Source organism: Pterocles gutturalis, unplaced genomic scaffold (assembly GCF_000699245.1).
Source record: "Pterocles gutturalis isolate BGI_N339 unplaced genomic scaffold, ASM69924v1 scaffold2282, whole genome shotgun sequence".
In the NCBI taxonomy this organism is placed as follows: Eukaryota; Metazoa; Chordata; class Aves; order Pterocliformes; family Pteroclidae; genus Pterocles; species Pterocles gutturalis.
In genome coordinates this window covers 47,585-65,536 of record NW_010107626.1, presented here as the reverse complement: position 1 = coordinate 65,536, position 17,952 = coordinate 47,585, and the positions used below count along the sequence as shown (strand labels likewise).

At 39.7% G+C, this 17,952-nt stretch overlaps 1 protein-coding gene across 1 annotated transcript in view; it reads left to right on the top strand.

Moving 5' to 3' along the window:
- Positions 1–17,952, top strand: part of COL4A5 (collagen, type IV, alpha 5) — a 57,939-nt gene that overhangs the window by 19,029 nt on the left and 20,958 nt on the right. The window contains exons 13-32 of the mRNA XM_010088158.1: positions 334–387; positions 493–549; positions 2,786–2,830; positions 2,931–2,984; positions 3,163–3,204; positions 3,668–3,800; positions 4,609–4,782; positions 6,003–6,086; positions 7,308–7,400; positions 7,982–8,052; positions 8,260–8,451; positions 8,608–8,776; positions 9,429–9,521; positions 9,610–9,714; positions 10,300–10,397; positions 10,640–10,790; positions 11,442–11,555; positions 15,567–15,734; positions 16,625–16,714; positions 17,536–17,685. Coding sequence (XP_010086460.1) covers positions 334–387; positions 493–549; positions 2,786–2,830; positions 2,931–2,984; positions 3,163–3,204; positions 3,668–3,800; positions 4,609–4,782; positions 6,003–6,086; positions 7,308–7,400; positions 7,982–8,052; positions 8,260–8,451; positions 8,608–8,776; positions 9,429–9,521; positions 9,610–9,714; positions 10,300–10,397; positions 10,640–10,790; positions 11,442–11,555; positions 15,567–15,734; positions 16,625–16,714; positions 17,536–17,685 — 2,137 coding nt within the window. The remainder of the gene's footprint in view (positions 1–333; positions 388–492; positions 550–2,785; positions 2,831–2,930; positions 2,985–3,162; positions 3,205–3,667; positions 3,801–4,608; positions 4,783–6,002; positions 6,087–7,307; positions 7,401–7,981; positions 8,053–8,259; positions 8,452–8,607; positions 8,777–9,428; positions 9,522–9,609; positions 9,715–10,299; positions 10,398–10,639; positions 10,791–11,441; positions 11,556–15,566; positions 15,735–16,624; positions 16,715–17,535; positions 17,686–17,952) is intronic.

The window sequence follows — 17,952 nt, the reverse complement described above, 5'->3', positions numbered from 1 at the left end:
CTGGCATTTATTCTTTCTTTCCTTTTTTTCTTCCATCTTTTTGTTATTGTATAGCAGCTGCAGTCCACCAAACCAGCTACTGCAGTGCACGCAGGAAGCAGTTGTGTCTTAGTGGAGTGAATCATCTAAATAAACAGGATGAGCAGTTAATAAAATTTATGGATGTAGTTGAAGTTCCACACAAAGAAATAATATATATTATTCTTTACTGTTCATAGTACTTAGAAATCTAAATCACAGCCAAAAAAAAGATTCTATTTTTAAAAAAATCAACTGAGCTACAAGGGAGTGATGGAGACTTCAATGTTCTTTTTCTTTGCCCATGCTTGACAGGGTATTCCAGGTGATCCAGGTCCACCAGGACTTCCTGGGCCACAAGGCCCTCCTGTGAGTAGTTCTCTTTAGTTCTTTTTTGTTGCATCTGTATCAGAGTTGTAAATTCATTCTACTCTGGCTTGTGGGCTCAGTTTAAGATGACGTTTGTGTGTCCAGGGTCTTCCCGGTGGCGTAAAAGGTGAAAAAGGTGAGCAAGGAGAACCAGGCAAAAGAGTAAGTAGTCTGTTTAACCACACATTTATCTTTCCAATCAGTGTTATCTTTGAGAATTAAGCAAATGTTGAATTCAGGTGGGGCCATCAGCCTCTGGGTAAGCGACTTCTTCTTTTTTTTTTTCTTTTTTTTTTTCCCCCCTCCCATAACCTGGCAAACTCATAGGTGACGCATCTGGTTCATGAAAGCGCTTCTAGCTATGGATCTCCTGGTGCTTTCTGATAGAATTATCTACGTGTAGATCTTAGTTTTGGGGTCAGGAGAAACTAATTTGAATAATGTTATCTGGTTACATGTGGAAACCTTCTTCAGAGTTGTTGGACTGCTTGACTGAAGCAGCAGTTTTCTGTTTCTTTTTAGAGAGGGTCTCCATTCAGTTTGCTGTGTACTGGGTTGCCAAGCAGCATGACATTGGGTATATATTTGAGTTGGTCTATGTAAACTCATTCTCAGTGGGCTTACTTGTGACATGAGTCAAAAGCAAGCCTCTGAACACTGCACTAAGACCAAAAGTCTGTCACTTCCCAAGAGACTACTTCAGTTTATGTACTATCTGGAAAGGAGACGGGTCAGGACAGCTGCATCTGGGGATAGCATGAGTCAGTTTGTTCCTTTATAGACTCAAATTCATTCTGGAATTTAAATTTACTTGAATATCACAGCTCAGAAAAGCTGAGGAAGATCATAGATGTGCTAAGAAATAGGATGAAAATAACATGGTCTGGACTGACAAAGAAAAGACAAGCTACTTCCAGCTCAAAGCATTCCATATTTTCACTTTCGTAGCTACTAAACCCATAGGTTCATCAACATAATGGGCCCCTTTGAAAGCCAGGACACAAATCTTGCTCAGGGTAATTGGACAATATGTAAACACTGTTTAGAAACATGTTGGTAATAGGTTTTCCAATTTCCGTAGGAAATAAATACAATGGAAACAAATGTTTGGTATTCTAGATAGAATCCTTCTTAGTTGCTGAGATTTATAGGAGGGCTTTGATTTGCCTTCTTCGAGGAGCATAACAAATGAGGCAGATTTACAAAACCAAAATTCTCATTACTTTAGAGTGGGTTTTGAATTGTATTTTCCAAGTTGCTTCTCTCTGCAAAAGAGAAATGGGAACCACATAAATTTGCAAAGATCTGAAAGTATAAAAGTCCTGAGGGATTATGGCAGATGTCTTTTGCCAAAAGCTTGTTTACCAATAGTTTTGTTTGTTTTTATTTCTCTGAATTTGGGCATATGGCATACTTAAAGTTCAGTTTTGCTATTAAGTTACTCTAAAGCTGCCTTTTAGGGCTCCATATGATTCTGTGTGGCTCAAACCCATTTCAGATATACTCATAAAAATGTCAGTGTATGTAATCAAACAGGTAGTTCTGCAAATTCACAGGAAATCTTAAAACCTCATTTTTGAGAATCAGAACTCATCGCTCATTATCAAGACTTGACGAATCACATTGTACTCTAATACACTGTATCTGTCAAGTCTTATCAACTTCTCGGTGATTGAGAGTTGATGTTGTCACTGTGCTGAAACTTAACCACCTATTCTAATTATGTTCCAGTAGATGTCCCACATACATACTGCTTCTGTAATGCTAACAATGGAGTTCTATTTGTCTTGCCCAGTGAATGGTCTGGACTAAAGCATGGCTTGCGTTACTTTTATTGTAGCAGTGGCGAATCTATTCAGCAAGGTTAAATGGTTTTTAGAAGTCACTTTTTTGAGAAGAATTGCACTTTGTATTTTTGTTGATACCATTCTTCAGAAAATTGCATTTGATTTAAAGGGGAGTTAAAATTCAAACACAAAAATGTTTGCATTTAATTTCACTCGTCACATTATATTAATTTCCTAATTAAATATAATATTCTACTGCTTAGACAGTTAGAATCAGTTTTCCAAATAAAGGATTTCTCTAGTGTTAAAATAAAGGGAGTTATTAAACACAATGAATCAGCAATAGTTAACTGGAGGTCATTTTGTCCTGTATTTACACAACATTTCATTGAGACTTGTCATGTTTTTGTGCTCTGATTTTCAAAATTAAAACCTCGGTTTAGGTAACTCCATTGATTGTACTTGGTTGGTATCTTTGAGGTATTTATCACAAGGATTACATTCTAGAGAAGGATTGGTTTAATGAAAAATGGGAAATAAGTACAACTATTTCCATAAGAGTTCTTCACTACTGAAGCATTTTATTTCAATGCATGTTTATGTCTTTGAAGGGAAAGCCTGGCAAAGATGGAGAACCTGGCCAGCCTGGTAGGGATGTGAGTACCTCATACATTTCTAATCTAAGCAGAATCCTTATAAGCTTTTCTTCTGATATGGAGAAGATCTGAGTGTGATTATCCTTCTCTTTTCTTGAAGGGTTTACCCGGTGGACCTGGAATGAATGGTGTTCCAGGAAGGGACGGTGAAAAGGTATGCCAGGCTTTTTGTCATTATTGCTACAGCAGCTTGAAAATCTGCCATCACTGAGTTCAGTTCTGGCTGAGTAGTAATTGCAATGCCTATGTTGTTACAGTGTTGAGGAATACTTGCACTAGCTTTCTTGTGTAGTAATGCACAGTATAAAAAATGCTCTTAATTTTGTTGATAGGGTGAAAAAGGTGACATTGGTCCCCCTGGTCCTCCTGGAATTGTAAGTTGCTGATCCTTTAATTTCTTTCTGCATTTGTTTGACGATGTTGTCTCATCATAGTTCTTGGGTGACTGAGAGTCCCATCTCCAGATAATAACAGAACCAGTAAAGTTTTCATCTATTCAGTAATAGAAATGATTGTTTCCCTCTTTCAGGTTTAGATTCTGTGCTCTAGGATTTGCTAGGTTACAAACATAAGGCTAGGCTATAACCTCAGACCAGAAGGAATTGAGTCAGCTTCACTGAACCTTGTTCTAACCATGCTGGCTTGCAGTAAAAGTGCTTGCTGTTGGGGACTGCTCTTTGCTGGAATTTTACCTGGTAATGCAGTGGAGCAGGAAAAGCATTTTGTCGTTGGTGTAAGGTTCAAAGTATGTTGAACTTTTCCTACCTCACATCTCTTTACTGTTCCAATTATGCTTTTCTTGGCAAGTTGTTCCACATGAACATGAAACATTTGCAGGTCATTTCAAGACCAGGCATTGATGCAGCAGTGGGACCAAAAGGTAGCAAAGGATTGCCAGGACTTCCAGGAGCCAAAGGGGAGCGTGGATTCTCTGGCAGACCAGGCCCTCCTGGCTTGCCAGGTTCTCCAGGTAAGAATGCAAGCATTAAAATAAGTCATATGCTCAATTGTCTGAATGGATATTTAGCTTCTCAGTCTTTTCACACACCTTTTGACAGATAGACTGAGCAGAAAGTGAAGGTAGAAGTATTTAGAGCTACCTTTGAGCTTGAAGAGTGGTCCTTAGCTTAGGGGGATAATATGAGGAATTCTGAACATTCATTGCCCCTTCTGTGGTGAACAGAGGATGCTAATCGTCCAGGCTGTCAGACAGATACTAGCTTAACTGTTTTAGGGGTAATTTATCTCATATTGCCTACCTATGACATACATTATCCGTCGTCTTATACAGAGAACGTATCGTGTACCAGAAGACTGGTACCTGGCCTTCAGAGCTGGTCTCTGCTGTACATTGGCCAATACTAAATGAGGAGATGATCTGAGTCTACAGTGGGAGTGAGCAGTGACATCTGTATTTGCCTTATATATGCACAGAGAAGAATGTTATGATTCTAATGTTACAGCTTGTAAATGTTCTTTTTTCCATCAGTACTTCCTTTCATTAGTCCTATTTTATTTTTTTTTACTTCATAAACTTTAGTTGTTGAGTCTCAGGTCAATTTTTTCCAACAAAAATCTCTGAAAATGCAAAATGTGCATATGTCTAACGTTGCACATCAATGTGTAGTTTGATTCCATAAAAGAAATGTTACAAAGTACTTCCATGGAAAGACACCGTCTTACCTGTAGCATGTTATTTGGTTTATATCATTGTCATCCTTGCAGAAAAGTGATTTAAACCTTTGAGATGTCAAAGAACTAATTTTTTCCCATCTTAGGGATCACTACTGTTGGACCTCCTGGCCCACCTGGCTTACCTGGTGAGAGAGGACAAAAGGGAGATCCAGGTTTACCTGGTGTTTCTATTCCTGGGCAACCAGGACCTGATGGACCACGAGGACCTCCAGGACCACCAGGTCCCCCAGGGCCACCTGCACCATCTATTCCTCCTGGTAAGTGATGACCACATAGACAGCAAGTAGAAGAGACTGAACAGCTTTGACATTCATTCTTTCTTTCTTTCTTTCTTTTTCTTTTTTCCTTTTTTCTTTTTTTTTTTTTTTTAATTCTACATCCAAAGATGTAGTTTGTCAGCAGCTGAAGCCCATGAAGTTCCAAGCTATTTGTATACATTCTCCAAGATGCTCCCATTGCAAATCAGGATATTTGTAGGAAAACTCTAGCCTTAAGGACAATTAAAGAGTTTGGGTATTCAATGGAGTGAGCTGCAGTCTGGTTTCATCATGCCTCTTTCTACCTCAAGTGTGGCTGTGACTTATCTGTGAGATTCAGGTAGACTGGAGGAGAAGAAATCTTGTCAGACTTGAGGGACATTTGTGCTAATTCACACAATAATGACAGTCCTCCAGGGCCAAGCATATTTGTCCCAGCTGTACAAAATTAAGTATTTTCCCAGTTTATGTTACATTCTATTTAATCCAACTAATGGAAGTTACATTAAAATTTGTGCATAAAGCACTTTGATACTGTCTTACATAAACTTAGCTTTCGTGATATGATCTAATAGATGCTTGGAGGGAATACTTTCTACTAAGAGGTGGGGTATAAGGACAGTCAAAAGAGTAATTTTTCACATAATTCCAGTTTAATTTTATAACTATTCTAGTGTGCAGGCCACATGAAATTAGCTTGGGAGCAGACACTTTGGATAAAGACTCTTAGCTCCTTTTTGGTGTAAAGGAGGTAGGGAATGGGAGATGGAATATGAGAACAGGAAAGCTGTAGTGGAGAGAGGCTAACACAGTTCAGGGAAGAATTTAGTGTCTAGATGGCATTGGCATCTTAAGTCCCCTCACTCTGACAATATTTCATGCACACACTTTTATGATATGAGGCTGAATAGCAGAATGTAGTGTAGAGATGGAAGTGTGTAGGCTGTGGGAAGTAGTGGGAGGTAGCTGAGGTTGTGAAAGAGAGCTGATGATTGTTGTGCAGTATCACCGATTGTTTCCTTTTGAGTTTGGATTACATTGGTGGGTTTTCATTAGTATTTCTCTGTCTGAACTGCCAAAATGTTTGGTCTGTGATTGTGTGGGTATATCAGAATATCCACACAAATACTAGGAAGTACATTTTTGTACTGATACATGTATTCAGTGCAGCTGTCAGTCTAACACAAATTGATCATTAAACCTCTCCTGATTCTCCTTAGGTGAAGGGTTATGTGAGCAGGGGCCGCCAGGTCCTCCAGGAATTCCGGGACAACAAGGCTTTACAGGGGAGCGAGGCCAAAAAGGTGCAGTGTCATGGCTATCTTGCTTTTTCTCTTTTTGGTAAAGCTTGTTAAACAGTGAAAAGCCTGCATTAAATAAAGATAAACAGTGTTTCTTCCTGGTGAGATTGAGTGCAGATGTTTTCTGTTTCTAAGTTAAAAAGTTGTTTTTTGGGGGCGTAGGATAGTCCCTCATTTAGTGTTAAAGCACAGGAATCTCAAAGTGACTGAGGATACAACCAATGCTAGGGCCTAGCATGGATCATGATTAAAATAAAATGGAACCTCAGGTTTATGAGTACCTCCCAGGCAGACAGAAACTAAGTGCTTTGTAACAACAGTTGCCAACTCTACGTCAAAAAGTTTTATACTTGCTTCATAAATAAATTTGACATTTTTTATGGAAAGCAACATTGAAATTATAATTGCAAGATTGCTGATTTGAGTTGGTCAATCTACAATGAGTTTGTTTGTTTGGTAAGCAAAAGAAAGAAATCTTTAATGTGTATCCTTGTTTCCAAAAAGACAACCTTGCAATGAGGATGCTGATACGGGTAAGTGAGAATCTTTTCCTAGCTCAACCATGGACATCCTAGATGACTTTGAACATCTCACTTAATTTTGTACTCCTTTCAAACAGAAGTAGTTTTTCTCATGGAGATTGTAAAGGTTAATTAATTTACCCTAAATTAAGTGGTTAAATACTACATTGACTAATGTCAGAAAAGTCTATATGTGAAGGAAATTCCTAAGCTTCTTGAAACAATTTTTTTTTTAAATGAAAGAAGTTTAGCCTATTATCAAGTCAATGAAACATTGCCAATATTTATTTTGCACTCTTGGAGTTTAATTAAAGTTTGGGATTTTGATATGTGTTTTAGAGTTGTAGTTTGAAGTGTCAAGTACCTACTTTAGAAGAGGACTCTTTTGCTAAGAAGAAAAGTCCACAGTTTTACTTTTTATTATTTAAAGCATTTTTTTGTTTTAATTTATTTTGCACTGTCCTAAATAAATTCTGATCATATCTGGAACTGGCTGTCTGACTCCCAGCGACCAAAAAGTTTCAGTTTGGCTTTCATTGGGGAAGGCTGCTAATATTTAAGCAATTGTATTGTTACATAAAGTAGTCATTTTGGACTTAGTATTATAGATCAGTAGCAAGAAAACAATTGCTGTTGTGCTGAATTCTTTTAGTGTTTTCTAAGATCTGATGTTCAAGTATGCTTTTTTCAAAAATCTTTTTAGGTGATCAAGGAGACACATGCTTCAATTGCATAGGAACTGGAATAACTGGGCCTCCTGGTGAGAGAGGACCACCAGGACCTCCGGGTAGTCCAGGTAAGTCTTCACTATTTTGTTTAATGTATTCTATAAAGTCACTTTGGGATCTGAGTATCTGTGTATAATGCTAATGATGTATCTGTGTATTGTGTACAAATTCAGATGCAGGGTTGCCAACTCCAGTGTATAGTTGGTGCATGTCCTATTTTGCACAGTTGGGAAGTGTTAGGAAGAAACAGGCTGGATATGTGTAAAATGGTCACTCGTTTTTTGAAAATCTAGTCTTTAAAAAAAAAAAATTCTCTGGTCAAAGACAGACTTGCAAGCCTTCTTTGTATTGAAGGTTTATGGTCTGCTATAGATTTAGCTGAAAGAGAGAAATTAACTTCTACTACTTGCTATTCCTGAAATGATAAAGCAGCTGGAGCTTTTAAAGTGTGATATTTTTTGACACTAGTAATTTAACCTAGAGATGCAAATCTTGTTCTGCTTAAATAAAAACAAGCTTTTCAAAAAAAACCAGACTAAACCTTGCCTGGTTTTAAAACAACTTCACTATTATCTTATGCAAACAGTATGCTTGATATTTACAGCTTCTACAGTTTTGTGGTTTTCTTTTGTTTTTCTGCACTACTCAGGTTCTCCTGGTTTTCCTGGACCAAAAGGTGAAAAGGGGCTTCCTGGATTAACTGGCCTTGTAGGGCCACCAGTAAGTGGTGGTGTTATGTTCTGCTGGAAAAACAGTGTCTCATTTGTCTTGCGTGTTTGGTAGATCTGTGCACAATAGATATGAATTCTTGTCTAATACTTCTTTTTTTTGTCCATAACTAGCTTGAATGCATAATTCTTATATTATGCCAAACTCAGAAAGAAAGTGAAAGAAAAAATAAAATTATTTTTTTTTCTTCCCCTTCAGGGATTTCCGGGGCCCCCAGGCGCTCCTGGGAGACCTGGTCCTAAAGGAGACCCAGGGGATGTCCTGACTTCTCCAAGAATGAAAGGTGACAAAGGAGAACCTGGCTTCCCAGGACCTCCAGGTCTTCCTGGCTTAGATGGCACTCCTGGACGAGATGGACTGCCAGGTCTACCTGGCCCTAAGGGGGAACCTGTGAGTTCCATTTTATGCTGTCTTTGATTGGACAGATGTTTTGGGAAGTCCTGGATGCATTTGCCAAAGAATTTCAAAATAGAAGCAATGGAACACTTTACTCCTTTGCTAGTAAATACATGTTCCTCTTTTCCATCCTGCTCTTCCTTTTTTCAGGGCAGTGTTGCATTCAAAGGAGAAATGGGTATTCCAGGTGATCCAGGAATACCAGGTCCTCCTGGAGACAAAGGACTTCCTGGACCTCCTGGTTTTGGTCCACAAGGTTCACCTGGTGAAAAGGGCATCCAAGGTGTATCAGGCCGTCCAGGGCCTCCTGGAGTTCCTGGTGAGTTGGGCTCTGTGTGCTATTGAACAAAAGCTGTAAAATCAAGTTTTTCCCTTTTGCTCCAGATAGTTCTCAGAATAAAATTTTTCTTTTAAGCTTTTCTCAAAGGTGTCATAAGATACTGAAGGTCATCACAGAATCGCGAAGTGGGAAGAATTTGTGCTGTGTTACTATAGACACATGACTCTCCCTGCTACTCTGGCCTCTAGAGAAGCTTCTCCTTCTCAACTGACTATAGTGGGAATGCATTGTAACTACCGTCTGGCCTGTGCTTAATAATATTGTAACTACAACAGTTTTTGAAAACAAGGGTTTGCTTTGAAGAAGTTTGCTTTTGTTACTTTCTTGTCAGCTACACACAGATCCTGATCAAGCTGTGCTTGTGTCAGCTGTGGAAAATACTATTCACATGATAGTACCCTAGGAGGAAGCTAAAAAAAAAAATCATTTCAAAAAAACTGTCTTAACACTAAACCATGCTTCAAAGCCTCTAAGTGCTGTATGGGGCTCAGGGGTGGATAGCCTATTGGGTAAAGTGTTGCTGGTGTTTAAGTTCTTCGTAACCTTGGGATATGGCTGGCATATTTTTCTGTTCAAAGAAAAACAAAGAAACTCCTACTGAGTGATATGTATTTATTCTTTTTGATTTTAGGTCCAAAAGGTGACCCTGGCCAGACTATTACAGAACCAGGAGTTCCTGGTCCCCCTGGTCCTCCAGGAAGAAGCGGTGACCCAGGTCTTCCAGGTAAAGCAGCAACTAAGATACCCAGGGAATTTCAAGACCATTTTATTCTGACTGATTCTTGGTAACTATGTTGATTTTCTTTTTACAGGAGATCCTGGTCAGCCAGGTCAGCGTGGCTTACCAGGCATCCCAGGTGCAAAGGGAGACCCGGGTATTCCTGGCATTGGACTTCCAGGTCCACCAGGCCCAAAAGGTATGTTTACAGCCATGTTACTGTATTGTACTGACTGGAAGAGGGGATATAGAGGGTTGGGTCTCTTTGCTTTTTCCTAGTAAGTTGATTTCTGTCTCTAGAATCCTTTAAAAAAGGTCTGTCTTGCATTTTTACATCTGTGTAATAGTTTCAGAAGTATCAGGAAAAAAAAAACCTACTGAGCTGTTATTCCTCTGTTCACTGTATTGTTCCTTCATGGTAGCTTACATTTTCCAGTAAATGAAGGACACAAAAGCACATGGGTAAAACTGTGGGAAATGTGGAATGTTTAAGCTTTAATCAATAAATGGTCTCCGAATGCTACCTCAAGATGTTAATGTTTGTAATGTTCCCACAGTATGGGGAATGCCCTCCTCTGAGAGGAGTCCAAGAGATTCTCTGTGGCAAAGGCAGTATACTCAAAAGTTGTCTCAGCCAAACACTTAACCCTCAAGTATGCTTGAGCTAGCACAGAACCTCTTTTCAGACATTACTTTTCATGGGCTCTAAGCATTTCTGGAAGAGTTGTTCTAATGCTCTTTGGTGTCCTCTCCTCTGCTGCTCTAACCTCCGTGTCATGTGTAGGTTTCCCAGGGACTCCAGGCCCTCCTGGAGCTCCAGGAACTCCAGGTCGGCCTGGTCTAGATGGACCTCCTGGACCACCTGGTTTCCCAGGACAGAAGGTCAGTGTTTGCTTATTTAATGTAAAGCTTCACTTTCTTAGCTGTTCCTTCTGCATTGGTGGGGAGGATTTCACCTCTTGTTGTCAGCTTTTGATGGTAGGGAAGTCACATTCTGTACCTGAGGTTTGAGTGGGGGTAGGAAAAAAAGAAATTGAGCTCTAAGATGGTGGGTATTTTTTCTTTGCATTTTTAGCAGAGGCTAAAGTTAGAAAAGCATTTTAAAATGTGTTAATTTGTTACAGGGAGATCGTGGATTTGGAGTTCCGGGACCACCTGGACCTCCAGGACCACCAGGCACAAAAGGAGTTCAAGGACCTAAAGGTGATCCTGGCTTCCCAGGAAGCCCCGGTCTCCCAGGACGGGCCGGTTTTGATGGAACTCCAGGGCCCAAAGGTATGGAGAATTCTCCCCTTTTCTGTTCCCTGTTGAACTTTAAAAAATTTAATGTGCAGGGAGTCATATGACAGTTAAATACAAACCATGGTGACTTTAGAGCAATTACTTTAGGGTCCATTTTTCCAAATCAGAGACACCTTTGTAAATGGAAACTTGTGTTCTCAAAGGACAAGCAAGCAAGGGAGTAAATACCAATCTGTGGGTCAGTATCTCAAAGCCTGTATTCTAAAGACAAATTGTGTTAATGTGGGGGTAAAACTTTTTCAGCAGAATAATTGTCATTCAGATGCACCGTGCTTTAACACGCAGAGGGTTAGCAATTCAAAAATTTCTGCTGTTAAATCTTTGTCTGGAGTGAACTACAGAGCATGCCTGGTTTGCTGGAGAGCGTCTGTTGAGTCTGATGTGGATTATGATGCATTAACATGTCTCTGTGTAGCTTAGAAATGTAAACTGCATGCATTCCACACAGAGTGAGGACAAATCTCTGGCTTTCAGAAACAGCTTCTGAAGTGTGTTTATTCCTGTGTCAGTTCCATATGTGTTTGCATGCAAGGACAAGATTTTGAGTACAATGTGCAGGCACTCTGCATCTGAAAGCAAGTATCTCTGAACGGAGTTCACTATTTAATTATTTTGTTCTTTCAGGTGACCCTGGACCAAGCGGACCACCAGGACTCCCAGGCCCACCAGGCATCCCTGGCATTGGTGGACAAGGTCCACCTGGACCTCCAGGACCTCCGGGTCCTGTTGGCCCCCCAGGTAATATTTGCATGAATTGTACCCTTAGATTATTTCTGGCGTACACCAAGCAGGTACACAGGACACTGAAGGTCCCACTGAACAGATAGGCAAGGAAAGACAGAGACTTCATGTCTATTAACTGTCTGCCTCACCAGTCAAGTGGGCAAGATTTGGTACATCATGTTTTTTACTGAAATCAGAATTGGAATTACATTCAGCCCTGCCATTTGCACAACTTAGACCTCAAGGGTATAAAAGCCCTCTTTGGAGAAGGCTTGAAGCCTCGGCAGAAATTCTAGAAAGTGTTGTGTACAGATAGTGACAAAATCTCTGTAAAGGGGTTTCTCACGATATTCTTCAGGACAAGACAGAAGGGAGCGCAATATGAGTGCAGAGGTTTGGGGGATACAGAAGAAGAGGAAAGCTGACTTTATCTGCCTGTACTGTGCTGGCATTACATTGCTTTCAGATAGCAAGATGGTTCTTAAATTACAAAGCAGTATTCTAGGTTACCAAACTGTATTCCCAATTCACTGGGTGAGAGGTATTTTTAAACTATTTTTTTACATTAATATCTAGAAAATTAATTTCTGGTTTGGAAAAAAGCAGACAAACTCAATCCCCTATACAGTGCTATTTGTCCTCCCTCTACTTGCATGGTGAGTGCAAAATCGAGGGGGTAATTCAGGTTCTCTCTGACATAGCTAGGCACTTTTTTTTTTTGTCAAATGGAAGTTGATACACAATTTAACTCAGCTAATGTGGAAAGGAAGAAAGCATGAGTATTCCAAACTTGGTAGTTCATTATTTTGTAGAGTGTAGAATGTTCTCCAAGTAGTGACATGATACTGTTTTAACAAAAGCCTGTCAGTAAAAGAGGTCATACACATTCATCTTGTCATAAGCACACCTGGAAAAGAGCTTTAGAATTTCTCTTACTCAGAAACCTCTGAGTTCTGGGGTTCCCAATTCCCTCACATGCTTTTTTTCTGTAAAACCAAGTTTTGTGAGTACTGATAGGTTTCAAGCAGATTGACAAAGTAGAATCTAAGGATAGTGATAATTAGGAATATGTCTTTGAGGGGAGTTTGATTGTCTTTTGTCTGAAATGACTGGTGACTGATGAAGACATGATCTTGTTCCATCTCTGTGTACAAAGGCTCCGTGTGCATGCATGCACGTCCTTCTATTAACAAAGTTTGCTTAGGGAAATTCCTTTTCCCCATCACTCAGTGAATGGGCTTGCTGTGCACCAACTCCTGATGTTGCAAATGTGTGGTGGTCACCACAGTGAGAACATTCTCTGTGGACTTGAGCATGCCTGCTGCTGACACATTTCAAAACCCATCTGGCTCTTGCCATGCCTGTGTGACTGTTGACGTTGCATGTGTGTGAGCTACACTTTTTGAATGTGTTTGTATGCCAGCACTGGGATTGGCATTGTTTGCAATGCATGCTGAAAAATTCATGGACAGCTGCGAGACTGTGGGTCACACATTGGTTGATCATATTCAGATCCCTATGAACTGGGAGCTGAGATTCAGCAAAGTGCTTAATGTGAAGGTAGGGAAGCACTTGCGTAAGCAGACCCATGCAGTTTGAGTTTTAAATGCATAAAGTGTACGTTATGTTTATTTTTTCACAAGTTTCCCAGTGGGGAAAGGAATGTGGAGTCACTGCACCAGCAAGCCTTGAGTGCGTCCAGAATTAAGAGCTAGGGACAGAAGGGGTCTGGACAATGTGCACAAACGTTCCCTGAGACAGCAGGCAGGTCCTCTGCCTGGCTCACTGTACCTGTGATACTGTCCTGAACCTATGGTTGTGCTTGAGGCTGAACTGAAACAGAAGGCAACATAGGGGTGGGTGTATTTGGGGTGTAGGGATAGGATGTATTAGCATGGGTTTGAACGTTTCATCCAATGCATGTTCTTTTGTCTTCCTGTAACATCTCATCTGGTGTTAGCCAGAATTTGATTTCATGTGGTTGCTGATTTATTCTGCAAAATACCAATTTTGACAAATGCACAATTATTACTAGAGTTGCTGGATTTGAAATGCTTATATTTGCATTCTTCATGTCTGTACTGACTAATCATTGTGGCTACTAACAGCATGGTTGCTCTGAAATCTAGTGCATGGTTGAAGGTCCCACTTGAGAAGTCCTTGTTATTTCCCTTGGCTCTGCTATTTCTCTGCTTTGTGCAGAATGCCTTACATTCCGATCTCTCATCCCTTGTTTGTTTTACTAAGCTGTTTTGATTCTGTTCCTTTATGCAACATTAGGGTAAAGTTTCTGGGGCTCTGTTTTTCAGGTAATTTGGAAAATTCTTGAAAGGATTTCCCCGTTCAGAATTTCCTTTCTCTGCACCACCATTTCTTCAAATAGTTTGCAGTAACTCAACATTCTTTTCTTGAATATGTAACAAATTACTTTATAACTTAGTGTGTTGTCTATATTGTTCTAATTGTGATACAGTTACATTTTTGAGAACCAGAAATTCAATTAGAATGAACTTCTATTTGAAAAAGTATCTTTACCATTCTGGATGTGGAGTTTGTGCTGTTACTGGGTTATATATTATTTTTCCTTTTTTTTCCCCCACTTGCTGATAGAGACCCGTTAAACACAGAGCATGTGCAGTCCCTGTCCACCCTCTAGAACTGCTTTTTCTCTGCAGTAAGCAGTTCCAGTAAGCAGTGATAAGCTGTTAATGCAGTGATAAGCTACTGCCAAAGAGGAGCATGCTTATTTAATAAATGGAAGTCTACAGCCTATGCAGTCAAGAAAACTTGATCTGCCTTTTTAGTGTGCAAAGAACACATCATGACATCTCTCCTGAACTTGTTCCCGCATTTGAGAGCAGGGGTTGCCATTACAGAGTTACAGCGTTATACTGCCTTGTAGTTATTTATGAGGTTTTGGTATGGTGGTGTTAGAACCTCAGTACGGCATGTAACATGACAGTTTTATGTAAGAAACAGATCAGAAAAAGCTCATTTTCCCCAGTTGTGAGAAGAATACTAGACAAGGAGATAATGAAAATAATTTTATTTTTAAAATGTACCATCAGTATTTGAAAATATCTGCATTTCTTGTTTCTGCATACGGTGGTGGCTGCACTTTGAAAAAGACCTCCAAGTTTCCTTGCAGTCTGGTTTCTCTTAACTGCATCAGTGTTGTGTTCTTTGTACTTAGATCTGTTTTCAGTAACTTTAGGGTAGATTTTTTTCTTTGTTCTAATCCATATGTGCTTTATTTTGTTTCCTAACTTAACGACTATTACAACTCCTTACTGCTACCTGTCTCAACTTCCCGATGAGCTCTAACTCGTTGGCTTTTGAACCTCAGGTTCCCCAGGTACTGTGGTTTCTTTACCCAAAGCCTTTTCTTAGCTTCAAATTTACAAATAATCCTTTTTTGTTAGCTGCATTTCCAGAGTGAGCATCTTCACTGATACAATGCACTGGAGGGAAACAAGCCGTGTGCTTGCTTCAGCAGTGCCTCGAGCTCAGTATCATTAGTGTTAAACAATCTTAAGCGTATTTTGACAATTGATATTTTTCATTCAGGGAAATGTAATGCAATGCAGAATTTCGCTATCCTTCAAAAATATTCAGCTGATGTTATGTTAGAATGTAGTAAAACATTAATGGAAATATACTTGTAAGAATCTCAATACTTTACAATACAAACCAGTCTAATCAATCTTGGCTTTTTGTTTTATTAATCAGACTTAAAGGATTGTTGAAGAGAGTTGTTGTTTCCTTTTGAGATTTTTTTTTTAAATTGCATTTGCTACAACTTGATAAAATTTTAATAATGGTTCTTTTCAGGAAAATATGGCATTTTTACACGTGGAAGCCATTAAAAAATAAATGGCTTTAGAAGAATTGCAGGGTTTTCATCAGTGCTAGGAATGGACTGCAGATTAAACTTAGCTATTCCTACAGTACTATGTCCAGAGACACACACATCTCAGCCTTGCCTTACTTTTTGCTAAAAGATTGTGTCTTAACAACATTGTCTAGGGTTGCAGGGCCTTCCAGGAGAGAAAGGGGATCCGGGTCCTCCAGGCTTCGACGTTCCTGGTCCTCCAGGTGACCGAGGAACCCCAGGTTATCCAGGACCCCCTGGTCTCCCAGGGCCTCAGGGTTCACCTGGACCACCTGGCCGGGATGGAATACCTGGATTTCCAGGTAAGTTCACTTTTTTTACCTGTGGACAAAGACCAAAGTGTAGTTACAGCTGGATGCTCTTTATGCTCAGGCGTGCCAGCTCAATGAGCTTCAGTGTTTATCCTATCCATTTAAAGTTGGATACATGTAAGCATTACATCTCATACTTTTTAAAAAAATTAGAGCAATATTTGTTGCATTAAAATCCTTATCACCTCTCCCCTTTTCTTTGTAACTTGATCCAGATATTTCCCACAATATTCTGTTTCCTAACTTTCAAATGTGACTTTGATTATCATTGTTATGTCACTTTTCTAATTTATTTTGTGATTCTTTTTTTCTAGTTACCACTACAATTTAGAAATAGAATTTGTTTAAAGGAAACATTTACAAATGCTATCAATTGGATCCAACACATAATTTTAAATATTAATTTCCTTGATCTATGTGTTAGACTATCCAGTTAAGACAGCCTGTTTCCCCTTCTGAAATAGGAATCTCAAAAGTGATTTTTGAGAATCTCTGTCCTCAGTTAGACGGCGTAGAAGTATAGTAGTTCTAATTGTCTTTTTGGCTTTCAATAAATCCAGGTTTGCTTTCATACAAGTATTTATGTTTCAAACCAGGGAACTAAAATTATTGGGGGTATAAATAAGCTTTCTACCAAAAAGAACAGTTCACTGCAAATTTTCTTCCCAGGACTTAACTGTGGATAATTTGGCACAATTTTCAAGCATCTTTTTATCTGATTTAGATTTATACAAGAACTGAGTGCTTGTAATTCCCTTAAAAGAGGCTTTGTATGCATGTGCTGGTTAATAAATACCAAATAGATACAGGGAAGTAAAAGTTAGGTACTGATATGTTTTGAGTTTTTGTTCAGAATGACAATGGTGATTCAATGCATTTAGGTGCCAAAGGTGAGATGGGCGTCATGGGAGCTCCTGGTCCTCCAGGGCCTCCAGGAACTCCTGGAAGAAGTGGCCTGCCTGGCTTGAAAGGTAATGTTTGTTTTATCTGCCCCTGAAGAGGATGCAGAATGCTGTTTTCAATGTCCTTTGTGGAAAGAGGCTCTGTAACATTAACATCTAGATCTTCATTACTGGGATCTGCTTAGATTATCTTCTTCTGACATTGCAGATGTTCAGAATTGCTTTGCAGTTTTAAGCCGTAGTATTCAGTCACTCTTTTTTTAATCGATATCATGAAATGTTAACTATTTTTAAAACACTACCTTTGGATTGATGGCATTAAAGTAGGGCAATATTTCTGAAGTTTGTTGTAAAGTCTGCTTTAAGCAGTAGTAAGAAGAAAATTGGTAGCTTTGGGTTATGGAGTCATCCAGAATCAGCTTCATAGGTATCATAGAGAAACTATTCAATCTACATTTTTCATCTCCTTGTTGGAGATGTATTTTGAAAGAGTTTGGTAAAAGAAAAACCCAGTCATCTCCCTACAACAAGGAGGCTGTGAATCCAAAGTTGCTGTACCTGTTGCAACTCCTCAGTGCTAGTGGCACAGTGTGGTGGGACTCTGTGAGCTCTCTGGATGTGGGTCAGACAGACAGCGCCTTCCTCTGAGCTGGGCTGGCCAGAGCTGACAGACTGCAGCATACAGACATCCCCCCACAGTCCGCTCACTCAGCTTTGTTCCAGGGCTTAAGATGCTGTGGAGAACCTTGCATAAACTGACTGATCATTTAGTGAATTCCAACTTCATGAATGAATCATGGCCTCAGCATGTAAGAAAAAGCATTACAAATATATTAGCCTGCCTTAAGGATTATATTGTTTTTCCCTTTGGTTGTTTATACCTACTGTAGGTAATAATGGACTACCTGGTCCACCTGGGCCTCCTGGACCAGTAGGACAGAAAGGCATCAAAGGTGAAGCAGGCCTGCCAGGTCCGCCTGGAAAAGTTGATCCGAAACAGCTAGGAGCAAAAGGAGAAAAAGGCGAGCCCGGTGTTCCAGGTACAGAACTTTTCATGTGAGTCTGGAGAGGGAGTTTGTCCTCTACGGATAACAGTGACCTGTAACTGAATGCATTACCATTCATTTTTTCTTACAGAAAAAAGTAAACTCAGAATATGGAGGTGGCTTAAGGTTCACTTTAGGCTTTTTTTTAAGTGTTTCTATGACCAAGTTACTGTGTATGGTTAGTTTGCAGTGTCCTTGCTCATTAACTGTTACTATTTGGCGCATGGCGGTATTGTCAAAGCACTAAGGTGCTTTCAGCAG